Source organism: Seriola lalandi, unplaced genomic scaffold (genome assembly GCF_002814215.2).
Source record: "Seriola lalandi dorsalis isolate HSWRI2012SDOR001 ecotype SW California unplaced genomic scaffold, Sedor1 jcf7180002054504, whole genome shotgun sequence".
In the NCBI taxonomy this organism is placed as follows: Eukaryota; Metazoa; Chordata; class Actinopteri; order Carangiformes; family Carangidae; genus Seriola; species Seriola lalandi.
The window spans coordinates 910,775-925,038 of NW_019525057.1; the positions used below are offsets into that span (position 1 = coordinate 910,775).

General features: G+C 41.2%; 1 protein-coding gene across 1 annotated transcript in view; it reads right to left on the reverse strand.

Annotated features, from left to right (window-relative positions):
• Window positions 1–765: 765 nt before the first annotated feature.
• ptn (pleiotrophin) overlaps window positions 766–14,264 on the reverse strand; it is a 44,870-nt gene continuing 31,371 nt past the window's right edge. Inside the window, exons 3-5 of the mRNA XM_023413156.2 lie at window positions 13,753–13,926; window positions 10,409–10,570; window positions 766–1,688 (exon numbers count right to left, since the gene is read on the reverse strand). Coding sequence (XP_023268924.2) covers window positions 1,633–1,688; window positions 10,409–10,570; window positions 13,753–13,926 — 392 coding nt within the window. The 3' untranslated portion in view covers window positions 766–1,632. The remainder of the gene's footprint in view (window positions 1,689–10,408; window positions 10,571–13,752; window positions 13,927–14,264) is intronic.

Below are 14,264 nucleotides of genomic sequence, written 5' to 3' on the forward strand. Positions count from 1 at the left end.
GCTGGTCGTCGGCTCCTATCTCACTGGACACACTTTGTAACTTTTGCAATTTTAACAACCTGGGGAAAAAGTTTTTTTTTTTTTTTTCTCTTGTGGGGCAACCAGCGTGTTGAGGGTTGAATTCTTTTGACCCAATCTGAACTTTAAAGGGTCACGATGAACAAAATCAGCAAACAAAAAAAATAAAAAATAAAAAATAAAGTAGCCTGCTGCAAGTGTTAAATGTACATACAAGTGTTCATTTTTCATTTGCTTCTGTATGTAGATGTTCATTGTGTATTCACTCACTGTGGCTTGTGGCTTCTCTTGCAATAGGAAAAAAAAAAAGTCTATTGTTTGAATTGTATATATCTAATATGATAATACATTATATGTAATTAGGATGCAGTACATTTGAAATGTACATACATGTGTTCAATAGCTACTATCTGAATGTTTCCCCCCTCCCCTCCCTTCCCCACCTCAAGAATCCCTCATTTATTCTCCTCCCCTTCCCTCCCCCCCCTCTCTCCCCACTATGATACTTCCTGTACAGTAAAACAATGGTATTGATTTTTTTTTTTCCTTTTTAATGCATTCTTGATTGATTATTTGTTTCTGGACAATGAGTGTTACCATCACCGGGCACTTATGATGCTGTAAAATGAAACTGCATTACGTGGTTACATTGTGCCATATTCTCTCAGAATGAAATTCAAAATAAAAAATATATGAAATGTGTAATAGTGTTTTTTTTTGACAGTGAGGAAGCACTTTGTGAAGATCTCTTCTACTTTTTTTTTTTATTTCATTTTATTTTATTTTATTTTTTTACATTTTTATTCATTTATTTTTGGAAATGTAACAGGAAATGTTAAGTCCAAGCTGAGGACTACAGTAGTGTGGACTTTCATTTTTTACAGGCAGGAGGTGGAGGGTAAAAATCAGTGGGTATATAAACTGAGGTACAACAGAGCAGCAGGAGGAAAAACAAACTAAGAACAGTAACAGTTTGCACACATGTAGAGCTTCTACTCCAGACAGAACTAGCTCATGTTTTGTTTGCTCTTAATGGAAATAAAAGAAAAATATTATACCACAGTTTTAGGAGGGAAAGGGTTACAATTAACTTGAACCACTTGAAAAATTCCATTTTTTTTTCTTTCTTTTTTTTTTTTGCTCAAATTAATGAAGTGAAGATGTTCAGAGCTCCACTTTGAGCAAACTGCTTCATTAAGTCCAAAGGCTTTTCCAAATTAGAGTTAGGCTATGCAACTGTAAAACAAATTCTACCCAATTTGTACTTCCGAAAATAATCCTAGAAACAACATCATTAGGTGAGAACACTAGTAAACAAGTCTCCATATTCATTATTTTGTCCCTACCGCTGAGTATTACATCTCCTATATCGCAACATACAAGTTCGTATCAGGTGCTAGAAAGAAGAAAAAGTAAAACATGTCGTCACTAATAGTCGAGTTTCCACTGTGTTTTTTTTTTTTGTTGTTTTTTGTTGGTTTTTTTTGTCAAAGCTCTATTGGCTCCTACTGTCAATCTACAGGACATATAAAGAGGAACCATGTTGAAATAGGGCAGTGGACGTTTTTTTTTTCCACCCTCTTCTTCCTTCCTCCCCCGTGACAAACAACCTCATCAGTCCATTTGGGCGCGCTCTCGCTTCTTGCCTTCCTTCTTTTGCTTCTTTGCATCTGCAAGGAACAGAGAAGGAACAAGGAGTTACAACCCACAGTGTCGACTTTCTTTGCAATTTCTCTGCTAGAGGTCGTGTCTTTGACAATAAACAAATCCCATTGTCTCCATGAAGAGCCCCCGTGCTCCGCTTCAGATTCTAATAATCAACTTAATTAGTTTTTTTTTTTGTGCAGGTTTTTAGTGCCATGATATTGAAAACAGCCAGCCGTCACGCTCTCTCCTGGGGATTGATAGGGTGGCTTGGAGTGTGTGTGTGTATGTGTATGTGTATAGCTGTGTGCCCCATTTAAAAAAAAAAAACAAAAAAAAAAAAACGCTTTATCAACTTCCCGCAACAGTGCATTGGTACCTGGCAGCCATGACAAGAAGCAACAGTCCACTGCCCCCCCCCCCCCCCCCCCCGGGTGTGTGGCCTCTCCGCTCTGGTGAACAGGAAGGGAGCACGACCTGTAGCGGTTTGGCTAGCTAGCCTCTAGCTAGCTGTTTGCCAGACTGTCAATCTGCGGGGATGTTTGTGTGTATCTGCACGTGTGTGTGTGTGTGTGTGTCATTCTCTGAACACACACCTACAAATAAAAGGAAAAGCCAGAATAAAAGAGTGCAGTCCGACCTAGCAAATGCAAGCTAACTGAAGTATGAAAATTAGCGATATGTAGCTTTGTGTTGAGATGTCTCCATTGTCTCTTCTTGTCTCCATTTTGAATTTGAAATGGTCACGGCTAAGTTAAAGAGCTTGCGGAGACAACGTGTAGCCTAAAGTGCTATTTTTATGTTACCCAAGTGAACACTTTGAGCAAAGTTGACTTGAAAGCCTAAGTGCTTCAACAAGGCTTCATCAGCCCATCGATAATGGCCTTCAGCCAATTCAACACCTATGGGAGATTTAGCACCAAGGTGTTACACAGCGCTCTCCACCACCACCATCATCAAAACACCAGATTGGATTATCTTGTAGAATCTATGACAAGGAAGTAATGAAGCTGTTTTGGAGTCTGAAGGTGGAGATACTAAGACACTTTATTTTGAAAATCTCTTTTTATTGGTGTTTTTCAGATTAAAATAAAGAGAAGGGGAAAAAAGAATGGATTTGCCTTCAGCCACTTCCCTGTGATGGCTCTCTTGCTTGTGACCAACAGTACTGTGTAAAGCTATTCATCCAGAACCATGAGTTTGCCTGGAAGTATAATGTGAGAAAAGAGCAACCTACTTCTGTTTCTTCCTTATTTCCTCATTTCTTTGGCAAGCTCGTGCCAATATAAATGGATTTAGAAGTTTGCCATTGGTTTAACCACATTGCCTCCAACATTCATCGTCTCCCTGAAAACCTCAGTGTTTTAAATTTCAAATTTGGAGTAAAAATATATTGTATTTATATTTTTGTTGGTGTTTCCAGTTATTTGTAATTCTATGTTGACATCTGCTGTTTGTGATCACCTCTGTTAAAGTCTGGTACAGTTGGTCTCAAAGACATTGGCCGCTAATGACTAAGTGCCACTATTTTTTGGTTTGTAGTGTGTGTGTGTGTGTGTGTGTGTGTGTGTGTGTGTGTGTGTACACTGCACAAAAATATAACACTTTTTCTCTTGCTTCCATTTTTCATGAGTTGAAATTAAAATTCTAAGATTTTTTCTGAACACACAAAATGCTTCTTTCCCTCAAATATTCTTCACAAACGTGTTTAAATCTGTGTTGGTGAGCACCTGACAGGTGTGGCATATCAAGATGCTGATTACACAGCATGATCACTGCACAGGTGTGCCTCTGGCTGGTCACAATAAAAGCCCACTTTAAAATGTGCAGTTTTATTTTGAAAAAAGGGACATTTCTCAGGTACTGAAGAACAGATTTCAGATGTGCATTTTTTTGAGGGGGGGGTAGCTGTGGATCAGAAAACAAGTCAGTATCTGGTGCGACCACCATTTGCCTCATTCACAGCGACACATCTCTTTTGTACAGAGTTGATCAGGACGTTGACTGTGACCCGTGGAGTTGTGCACCACTCCTCTTCAATTGGCTGTGCGAAGTTGCTGGATATCGGCAGGATGCGGAACATGTTGTCGAACACGCAGATCCAGGGCACCCCCAAACATGCTCAGTGGGTGACGTGTATGATGACTACACAGGCAAATGTGTACATCATGCGGCCAGATGCACGGCATGACAACAGGCCTCAGGATTGCATCACGCTGTATCTGTGTGCATGTGTCTGTTTTGTGCTTATTGTAGGGAACCCTCATCTCACATGGCCACATGAGTTTCAGATATAAAGGGTCAGGTTTTCCATGACACACCATGGGCTTATTATTTATTATTCAATAATATATTATCAATTAAATATTACATAATTGGGTGAACAGTTGTATTCCAAATAATAAATCCGTTCAGTGTTAGTGAGTAGAAGGAAGCTCATATTTTCTGCACTTAGTGTATTTCACAAAATATATGTGTTTATTTGTGTTTCTTAGATGCTACTAATCCCTGACTGTAAGTGCTGTTCTCTCGCAAGCTTTTCAGCTTATGCCATGTTGAACAGAGATTTCAGCCCGGCTAATCCACACCCTCTTTTTTTTTTATTTAGACCATGTACATGATCCAAAGCAAGTTCCTTCTGCACTTAATACTAAATTTAGATCCTCTCACATCACTGTTGTTTAGCTTCACAGCTGAACCCCATATACTTTCACAGTGGTGATGTTGCAGAGGTCAGACTCGTAGTGGTAGTCAAATAAAATGAGCAGATTTGATTTAACATAATGAAGATCAAATGAAAGGACAGTAATATATGGAGAACAAGATCTCAGTGTACTTTTTTAAAGAGATATAGTTTGATAATACAAGAGTGTCAATGCTTAAACCTTGAATAAATTCTCATGAATGGATTATCTTGAAAGGACACCTCCACAACTCGCAAATCCTCTAATGACATGCCGGCAAGCAGTTCAGAGGCGCGACAAGGTATGCTTAGTCAATGAGATTTCAATTGAGTTTCAGCCTTTTAACATTCTGACTGTGCGCTATGAGGAAATCTTAGAAATCTGTTCTTGTCACCTCACTCGCAAACTTTCCGCGGGCATTAAGATTTTGACATGCAAAGCGCTCTCACCCATGCAAATACAGAAATTGCTCTTCCATCCCATTTGTTTGCTTGTTTTCATTTGTTTTACTGTTTTTCTCTCGCTTTTTTTTTTTTCTTTCTCCCAGTGTCATATTTAGTTTTTTTTGTTTTTTTGTCAGCGTTTTTCCTTCTCCCTGGGGAGGGAAGACGGAGGAAAAAAGGATCCGCTCTCGCTGTCTGTTCTATCTGCTTCGTGTATGAGATGGGGACTCTCAAACCAGCCTGGAGTGCTTTCTGCTGCATTTGCACATTACATGACACTGCTCACTCCCCCTCTCTGCGTCTGACACACACTCAGAATTAGACTGCTCCCGTCTGCGCTGAGCCGAATTACGAATTTGCTCAAAATGGGAGTTAAGAGCCGAATGTGACTCTGACATTTCATAAAGTGCTACAATGTAACCCAGTTAATTTACCCAAGTGTGTGTGTGTGTATATAAGTATGATATTAATTTAATGTTACTTTTATATTTCTACTTCATAACATTTCTTTTGCGTACTACTTTATGTGTGTCTTAATCTGCAAAGTAACGTCATAAATTCAGTTTAAAGTATAGATTTACATATAAAACATTAAATCGCATAATAAAATGGTGCAGTACTATTGATTTAAATCGGCATAATGAGCACTTTTACCTTGGATACTTGAAGTTTTTTACCCATAAGACTTACATACTTTTTAAATAAGCAAAAAGCAATGCATTTATTTTACCATATACAAAAATATGCCATAGAAATGTGTGCAGGCGTGTGTGTTTTCCAGGCGACCTTTTTAAGCCACTGACCACAAACTGTAACATCCTGCTTTTGCTGCACGTTGTTCCCCATCTCTTCCTCAGCTCATTTCCTGTTGTTTCTCGACCGCCATCACTAATTAAGACATTTATGCCCCACACATATCGTATTTGAAAATGTGTAAACTAAAGCCAAGGGCGGGGTATACCCTGGACACAGGTTGCCAGTCTATCACATTCACATCTACGGGCAATTCAGAGTCCGTGGACTGTGGACTGTGGACTGTGGGAGGAAGCCGGAGCACCCGGAGGAAACCCACACAAGCATGTGGACAACATGCAAAGTCCACACAGAAAGTCTCTGTCCCAGAACCCAGAACCCTCTTGCTGTAAGGTGACAGTATTAACCACTGCACCACTGTGCCACCATGTTAATTTTATTTATATATCCTAAAATTACACATTTGTATCAACAGGCTTTACAATCCCACAGCCTCTGTCCTGAGACAGTCAGACCGCTAAAGCAAGAGAGATGTGTTCATTTGAATTCTAGATTAATTCATTAAACAAATTCATCAGTTCAAATTGACAAAGTTTTGTATGTTCCCTGCACCTTGCCTTAAGATCCAAAGACAATCTCAAGGAGGTCATCATCTCATAGTGACTGATGATCTGTCAGAATGTAGAAAATCTGCCTAAAAACTTTACTTAACTTTATATTCACTGCAGTCGTGGTTCTCTGCTTTTGTAGGGCACAAATACTCAGTGTAACAAGGGTAATGTGAAGGCATGTGTTTGATTTAAAAATCAGAAGACCACCTGTCTGTCCAGGAAGAATGACAAATACAAATTCGCTCCAAAACAATTTCAAAGATGCCAAATTTATCCGGACAAAGCTTTTTGTTTCACCTGAAATCAACTCTGGCGTCCAAACAAACCCGTGCGCCGCTCGCCCCTGTTCTCCTGAAAGAGAAGGCGGGGACCTTGAGGTTTCTACAGGCATTCATAATGTTTCATTTCTGTCACTCTTTGTTCTCTCTCCTGCTCCGCAGGGTCTGTGTTTCACCTGTTCTAGACAGGCGAAGACACGCAACTCTGCATCTCACATCGCTCCCCAGGTGCCTCTTAGCATTGTCTCCTCCAGAATCTGCAAATGACAGATGCTACCTCCATCACAGGAACCTGCTGCAGTCAGGGGAAACCTATCTCCCAAACCCAAGGTGGCTGTTCAGAATTGCAGATTTGGCCGGGCAGATCTCTGCTCCCAGCCTGGGGTTAGATCGCCTCTTCTCTCTCCATCTCAGTCACTCTGAAGCCAAACATTTCTGTTTTCTTTTCTTAAGCCCTCTGATCCCGCTGCTGCGGACTGTATCTCTGCCATCCCCTGAAACACACAGAAAAGCATACACAACCCACCCACCCCCCACCCCCCCGTACACACCTCATTGTGCGCAGCACCCCGTCTTTCTTTACCAGTAACCCCCTCTGCTTCCCACGGCTTATCTTCCGACCGGCAGACATGGGAAATCACACCTCGCTCAGATAGCGGGTCTCTCTTCCCAACTGCCTCCCTTCATCTCAGCCACTGTCATCCTCGCTCTGCTTCTCTCTCGCCCTCAGCTCTAACACCTCTTAGCCTGTCACTCGGCATCCCTGCATCGGGCCTTCATTAGGATTGATGCGCACAGGTACGCAGCACTGCACACACGCCTGTGAACCGCACACGTTCTCACCTGCACGCTTTACTTGAATTTCTATTTACATTTTCTAACATGAAATCTTCACGATCTACATCGATACTGTGCACATGTACCTGCATAATGAAAGATAAATTGGCAAAGCAGAGTAATCATGTGTTACATGTATCTCTCCTTTTAGGATATCCCTCGATTTCTATGTCGTAACTGAAAGAGTCTGATGCTTTAATTGATCAGTTTAAAATACTTTATATTCACAATAAAACAATGTTGAGTACATTTGCTGTAGGTGTGAATGTGAGTGTGATTATATTGGAAACCTGTCTACAGTTCTCACCCACTGCATTATGGGATAGGTGACACCCCCCACAAGTTCTGAACAGTATAAATCAATGAGTGATGTTGCCATAGAGCTCACCTATAAGGGGATATATTATTATCATATATATACACCCTCTGGATATATGAAAATATAACTTTATAGCATATATAAAATGCCCATAGTTTTTATATGTACATACCTTTAAAAAATGTTGTATATATGATATAAGATGTTGCAACCATATATGCCAACAATATATACTTAATTCAAGTTTATTAAAATAACATACACATAAATATTCTATATGCTTATATACTCAAACCGGTCAGAGTGCATTAAAGACGTGTGAAAACTTTACAGGCTCCTCTTTCTGGAAAGTAAAATCTTGAGACGAACAGCAGAGCAGACAGACATGTCACAGCTGGCAGCGCTACAGCTGCAGACGCCCTGTCTCAGAGGTGTTTACACCACCTTATCTGTATAATTTGGAGCCTTGTCCGACTGCGGTTGTTTGGTGAGGTGACAGTAAGGTTAAGCAAACTCCATGTGTGCACACATGTCATCTGCTGAGCGTGATAAGGGCGCAGTTTATGACCATTGGCAGCATTTCTGCACTCATTATAATCCTGTTTGGACAATGGGACATTCACAGTGGGTCTATTACATCCTTGTTTGCAAAATTAACAAAGGGCATTGACTCACTTGGAGTGAATGGAGTGCTTTCTCCTCAGCACTTTTGACACCAGTCTCTCCAACCAGACGGTGATTATATATTCTACATGCGTCCACATGGTTGTTTAATATTCCCCCATTAGTTCAAATCTTGCATCAACCCAGGTTTTTTTGATGACTTCCCATTTCCGGCGGAACGTGGGATGAAGGAGGAAAAAAAAAAAGAGTAAAAACCCTGACTTCGGTGACTTCGACATGACTGAGGAGAGGTAAAAGCATGTAATTACAGCTGAATAGTGAGTTAACCTATTCACCCCTGCTTTAACACTGTCACTCACCACTTCAGCTTGGCACTTAAGTAGGTGGATTTCCATCCCGCTGATGGTGGGTTGAATATGAATGTGAATCGCAGCCGGCACTGTCTGAGATTAAATCATTTGCGAGGGTTTGTTGGATTTAGCGAAGATGCAATCAGTCTGAGATGTAGATAAAAAATTTACTGAACTTACACAGCAATTATCACAAAGAAGATAGAAGTTCGCTCTCATATACAAACGAACGGGAACGTGGTCTCAGATTTTTGGACCCCACTGTTCATCATCTATATATATACACAGATGGTAATTTGTCCTAATTAAAATGAAACTCAGATTGTTATTTCTGGTTTTTTTTTTGTGCCTGTGTTTAAAAAAAGAAACAAACAAACTGACACAAGATATACAAGGTTGTCGGGGGAAGATCAGCAGTTCAGCTTGAGAAACACAGACATCCAACCGGTAAACATCCCTTCAGCTAGAATGAATTAAACAAACCAACTAATCCAACCTTCCAGGAAACTGTTTGCAATAATTTGCTGGAAAATATTCCTCTCTCAAATCACCAGTTTGTTTCTGCTTTTGATCCAAACCAATCTAATGTCATGTGAGTGTAAATACAAATGTTTCCAGCTTTCAAACCACTCCAAAAATCTGTGTAACTTACATTACCAGGGCCGTGCACGACTCTAACTTCTTTCTGTTGGATTGAACTTCAAATTTGGGTTGTAAAATACTCTGGCTTCTCCTGAGTGAATTTGATTTCATTAAAATTTTATTGAGTGTTCAGAACAACAGCAACAGTAGTTCAGGATGGTGTGCTTGATTTCTTTAATAAATGTTACTGTGCCAATGTGTTTGGCAGAAGAAAGCCTCTCCCTCAGGCCACACAAAGGAAACATGACAGTTCTCCAAACGCACTGGCTAAACGAGTCAGAAACGCATTACGCTAATTACTTGATTACTTTTTCAGTCTGAATTTCAAAGTGTAATCCCTTATACACTATTCAGTGATTACATTAATTGAATAAGTTTTGCTCTGTTGCTTTGATGGTTTGGGGGTCGGCTTTTTTTGACCGAATGAAGGATTTTAGTCATCGCACCACTGGGACTTCAATTATCAGAGAAACAAGCTGAGCAAACATCGGCAGCAGCTCGGCTCCCGGCCCCTCTGACACTTCTTGAGTCCTCCAAACAGCATCAGAGAAACACTGATTTTTAACTTGACAGTACTTTACTCAGTATTTTAGTAGATTAAATCACCTGGTCCGTTTGTTTTGGAGAGGATATGTGGATAATTCCGCTCTTGGTAAAAACCTCCTGAATTGACACTGAAGGAAACCAAACTGGGAGTAGCTCATTGCAGTGATCCCACGCTACTTCATGATGTGACCAAACTCTTGTCTACTGGTATTGTTTTGATTGAGAAACCCTTCGTGGCAGGAAATTTCATAATATGGCTGCCTCCAAAACAGAGGCTGGCTGCTTATTTAAACCATGTGTCTCATTTTCCATTTCTATGTGTGTGTGTTAAATACAGAATATGCAATGTGTGGGTGTGGATTTTATGTAATTACTTTTTCAGTGAGCAATGTAGCTATAATTAGCAGACTAATTTAAGTAACTTGGCCACTGCTGTTTAGCAGTCTGAGGACAGCAGTGCCAGTATCTGTTTAAAATTTTGCCTCTGAGCAGTAAAATATCATCCTTTTGATTCAGTGCAGAGAACCTCCTGCCACATTTTTTAAAGACATGGTGATTCATCAACAAGACTCCCAGTGTACCTCGCTGCTGCTGACAGGCTCAACATGTCCGGCGAGAGTTACACTTTATCTGGTGATGATTTATCCCGCTCAGCTTACCTTGCAGCTTGGTCTTGGGGATTTTCCCACAAGGCTTGGTGGCTGTGACGGTGGCGGCGCAGGTCGCGTCCATGAGCGCTCGCTTCAGCACGCCCGTCCTGTTCTTCTTGCCCGTCGCCAGATCGCACTCCCCCCACGCCTGGAAGTCGTACTTGCATTCCCCTGCAGCGCACAAGGGAATCAGATACTTCATTAGTTGCTTTTGTTTGGTGAAGTAGGCACGAAGGAGGCATGGTAAAAGGGGCGATCAAGCAGAACACCTGTAAAATGACACACGACAGCTTCTGTATTTGTTTTTAAAAGAGCAGTCAAATGCAATCAGTCAGTGGAACAAGTCCCTTGAGCCTGAGGAGTTGTGAGTCATACACTCTGAATGGCTGTTTGATGAGCGGTTATAATTTACTTGTCTATTATCTCCTTCCTATCAATAGAAAGTGTCCAAGATCAACAAATTGAGTTCTGCTAAAGCCTCGTCACGAGCTTTATGGCTTTTCGCCTACGGGAACAGATGGCAATTCATTGTTTTGATCTTATATTTCCTATATGATGAAACCTGCTAACAGATGAATGTAATCAAAAATTGCCCAGCTGCTGCTCAGCCTGGAAATAACAGACAGATACAATCTTAGGAGCAGAGTCGTGAAAGCACTTTCCGCAGCAACTCAAATAAATTTCACATGTGCTTTCATTTGATATTAAATTCACCTTAAACTCAACCCCTGAGGATGCAAGATTGCTCTGGAAAATAGCTACAGTGGCTGATGTATAGTATGTTATAGAAATCTGTTTTGAAAAAGCATGTGCGTGTGCGCAAGTGTGTGTTTGTGTGCTGTATGTCCGTGTCTCTCATATCTCCCTCCCATTATTTTGTTGCCACTCCAGCCGTGCTCCCTGGAGGCTGTGACACTCATTCGTCAGCTTCCTCTCACATGAAAAGCATTGGACCCCATTGTCACTGCCTCTGAGATCCTAGGGTACTCATCAGAGGAGAGAAGAGGTGGGAGGAAGGGTTGAGGAGAGGAGGGACGGAGAGCGGTGAGAGGGAGTGACAGGGCCATTGTTGCAGGAATCCCACAGGGAGTCCTCAGCATCCAACTTTCAAACCCCTACGCCTCCATTCCTATAATTTGTCTCTGAGAGAGAGCTTCCTTGCTGGCTCCTGGGGATTTGGCAGGCTGCCCATGTCCTCTTTAAGGTGTCACATACAAGTAGGTAAAAGAAATGCTTGTACAAGTGTGAACACACCCACTCATCAGCGACCCTACACCCAAGCAGATTCCCATGTGTCTGATGTCTTTATGTTTGGAAAAACATCTGATCAATCACAAGATCCTTGAAGTGCCTTCAAGAAGTTGTTCAAGATTTTTGCTATTGCTAACATTAGCATTAACAGCTATTTACTTCCCACTCTAGAAGAAACGTTTTCAGTTCAGCATCAAACTTCAAACAATGCTATTACTACTTTTCTTCTTCTGAAGTTAGCGTGTTAACTAGCTAGCGCCGACATCTCGTCACTTTCCGATACCGAGTCACTGTAGCGTCCAGTCTGCCCTGAAGAGGTAGTGCTGCTCAGAGGGCGAATTATAATCTCGTGTATTATAAACACAATGATGGCTGAAGCTCTTGGCAAGACCGGTAAGTAAACAGCTGTTAATGCTAACGTTAGCCATGTAGCAATAGCTGATAACTGGCAGGTAGCTCCTTTAAGGCCTTCGAGGAGGATGGGGTTAAAGCTGAAAATTTCTTATGGATTGTCATCCATAAGACTGAATGAGGGTGAAATAGGGGTCAGATGGATTGTGGATGTGTCACATGTCTACATCTATCATTTTTTTGTGAATAAAACATCATCACTCAGGTTCTCCACTGGTTCCCCTGGCAAAAGAAAAGGAAAAAAAAAAGAAAAGGTCTATTGTGAGTAGCTGTCAGTTGGTCAGTATCAGCTGGGTTTTTACCTATTTATGGTAAGCCGCGTAATATTAAAACATTCCCTTGCTTTACGCCTTTGTGTCTCTAGCGCTCCATATGATTATTTCTGTGGTTTATTGTATAGAAACACATTAGTTGTTGCATTTCTTACCCATCTAACCTGCCCCACAGAGTATTCCTCTTTTCTGGGTCATGCTGCTGGAAACCCTAACTCTACATCACCATCATCACCTTCCTATTTTAAGCACAACATTTACACTCCATGTCTCACTCTGCATTGTTGTGTAGTACTTACGCATTGCATAAAAAAAATAAAAAAAAACAATTTGGGCCATGTGCTGCAAACTTAAACCACTGTTAACCTAGTTTTCACTTGTTTAGTTTTTCAGAATCATTTGGGGTTTAATATTTTAATAAGATGTAACAGTTTTGCCAAATGGGATGGCAAATCTTTCTGGCTCCAGATCTCAGAACTGCACTCAGAGAAAACTCAAGTTTATTCCAAGTTCTTCACACTCCTCGCAATAGTACCTAAAGCCACATGATGTTGTTCCATAGTGCAATATGCTACCTACTGATACTTAGCCTTCAAATCTACTCACAAAATAGTCTTTACATCAATGATAGACATTTTTACTGAGCATCATTTCTGAATCCAGGTTTAGCTGATAGGGTTAAATTTCAGGGTCTTTTCACATTAATTCTAATGCATTTTGTTGAGTGTGAGTAATCAAATGTTACAGTAGTCATTTATCTTTAATTGGAAGAATTCCAAAATAAAAGACACTGACTCTGTGTTTGCAGTGATCTTCATCTTTTGCCATTTTCTTTTCTTTCCTCAAGTAACTTTCCACAGTTTTAAGACCACAGGAATGTAACTTATTTCCTCTTCTCCCAAACTTTTGCTGCTATAATCTATATAGCCAGTTAGCGGGACCATTATTTCCTGCAGTGAGTTCATCACTCGTGACAGGCTCATTGCAGAGCAGCAGGCTCTGTGCCTGACAGGCCTTACTGGGGGGAACAAAAGTCCCTCAGGCTTGTCAATGCAAGACGTTTCGACTGTGAAGGCTGCCCACAGTCAAGCCCCCCCCCCCAAAAAGCAAATGACAAAGCATAATTCCTGTGTTCTCAATGACAATGTAAGACATTTCTGTTGTACCTCTAATTAGCAAGCTTTCAGATTCCCATTATGAAAATGGGAGCTTTGTTTGTGTGAATGACAAGCTACCATACATCATGTGGAGGTGTGGGCTGAGATGGATGGGAGCCGTGCAGATGACAGAAAGGGGGGCAGTTCTCTTGCTCTTTTAGTCGATGTGGATTATATAAATACTACATGAAAGTAGACCTTTTCGATTGGTCATGTACTAAGAAATATCTGGTAAATTCCAGCCTGAACATTCCTCCCTCACCTCCGAACTTCTTCTTCCAGTTGCAGGGGATCTTGCAGCGTTGGGTCTTGATGGTCTGCTTGCAGTCAGTGCCGGTGCGCGTTCCCTCCCTGGTGCCGAGTCCACAGTCCCCTTCATTGGCTACACATACGCTCCACTGCCACTCCCCGCAGTCCGACTTGCGCTCCTTCTTTCCTGTACAACCAAACACACACTTTAACACCTGGCAAACGGGTAAGACGTTTTTTTTGTTTTTTCCTTTCAAGGGTCTGGACAGGTCTGTAAGGAGTTTCGGGTCAAGTCTCACACCGGTCAACTCAACAAGTCCTCCCACCTGAACAACCATATGTTGTGTTTATCATCCTCTGATACGACTCGTAGGACTGTCTCCTGAAACAGCGCCCCTGTGGAAGAAGGCGCACCGGACCCTCGTCACCATGGTTACTATAATAACAGTCATGGTTTGGTTAGGTTTAGGAAAAGATTGTGGTTTTGGTTAAAATAAGTACTTCCTCAACATTAAGACAGTCTTT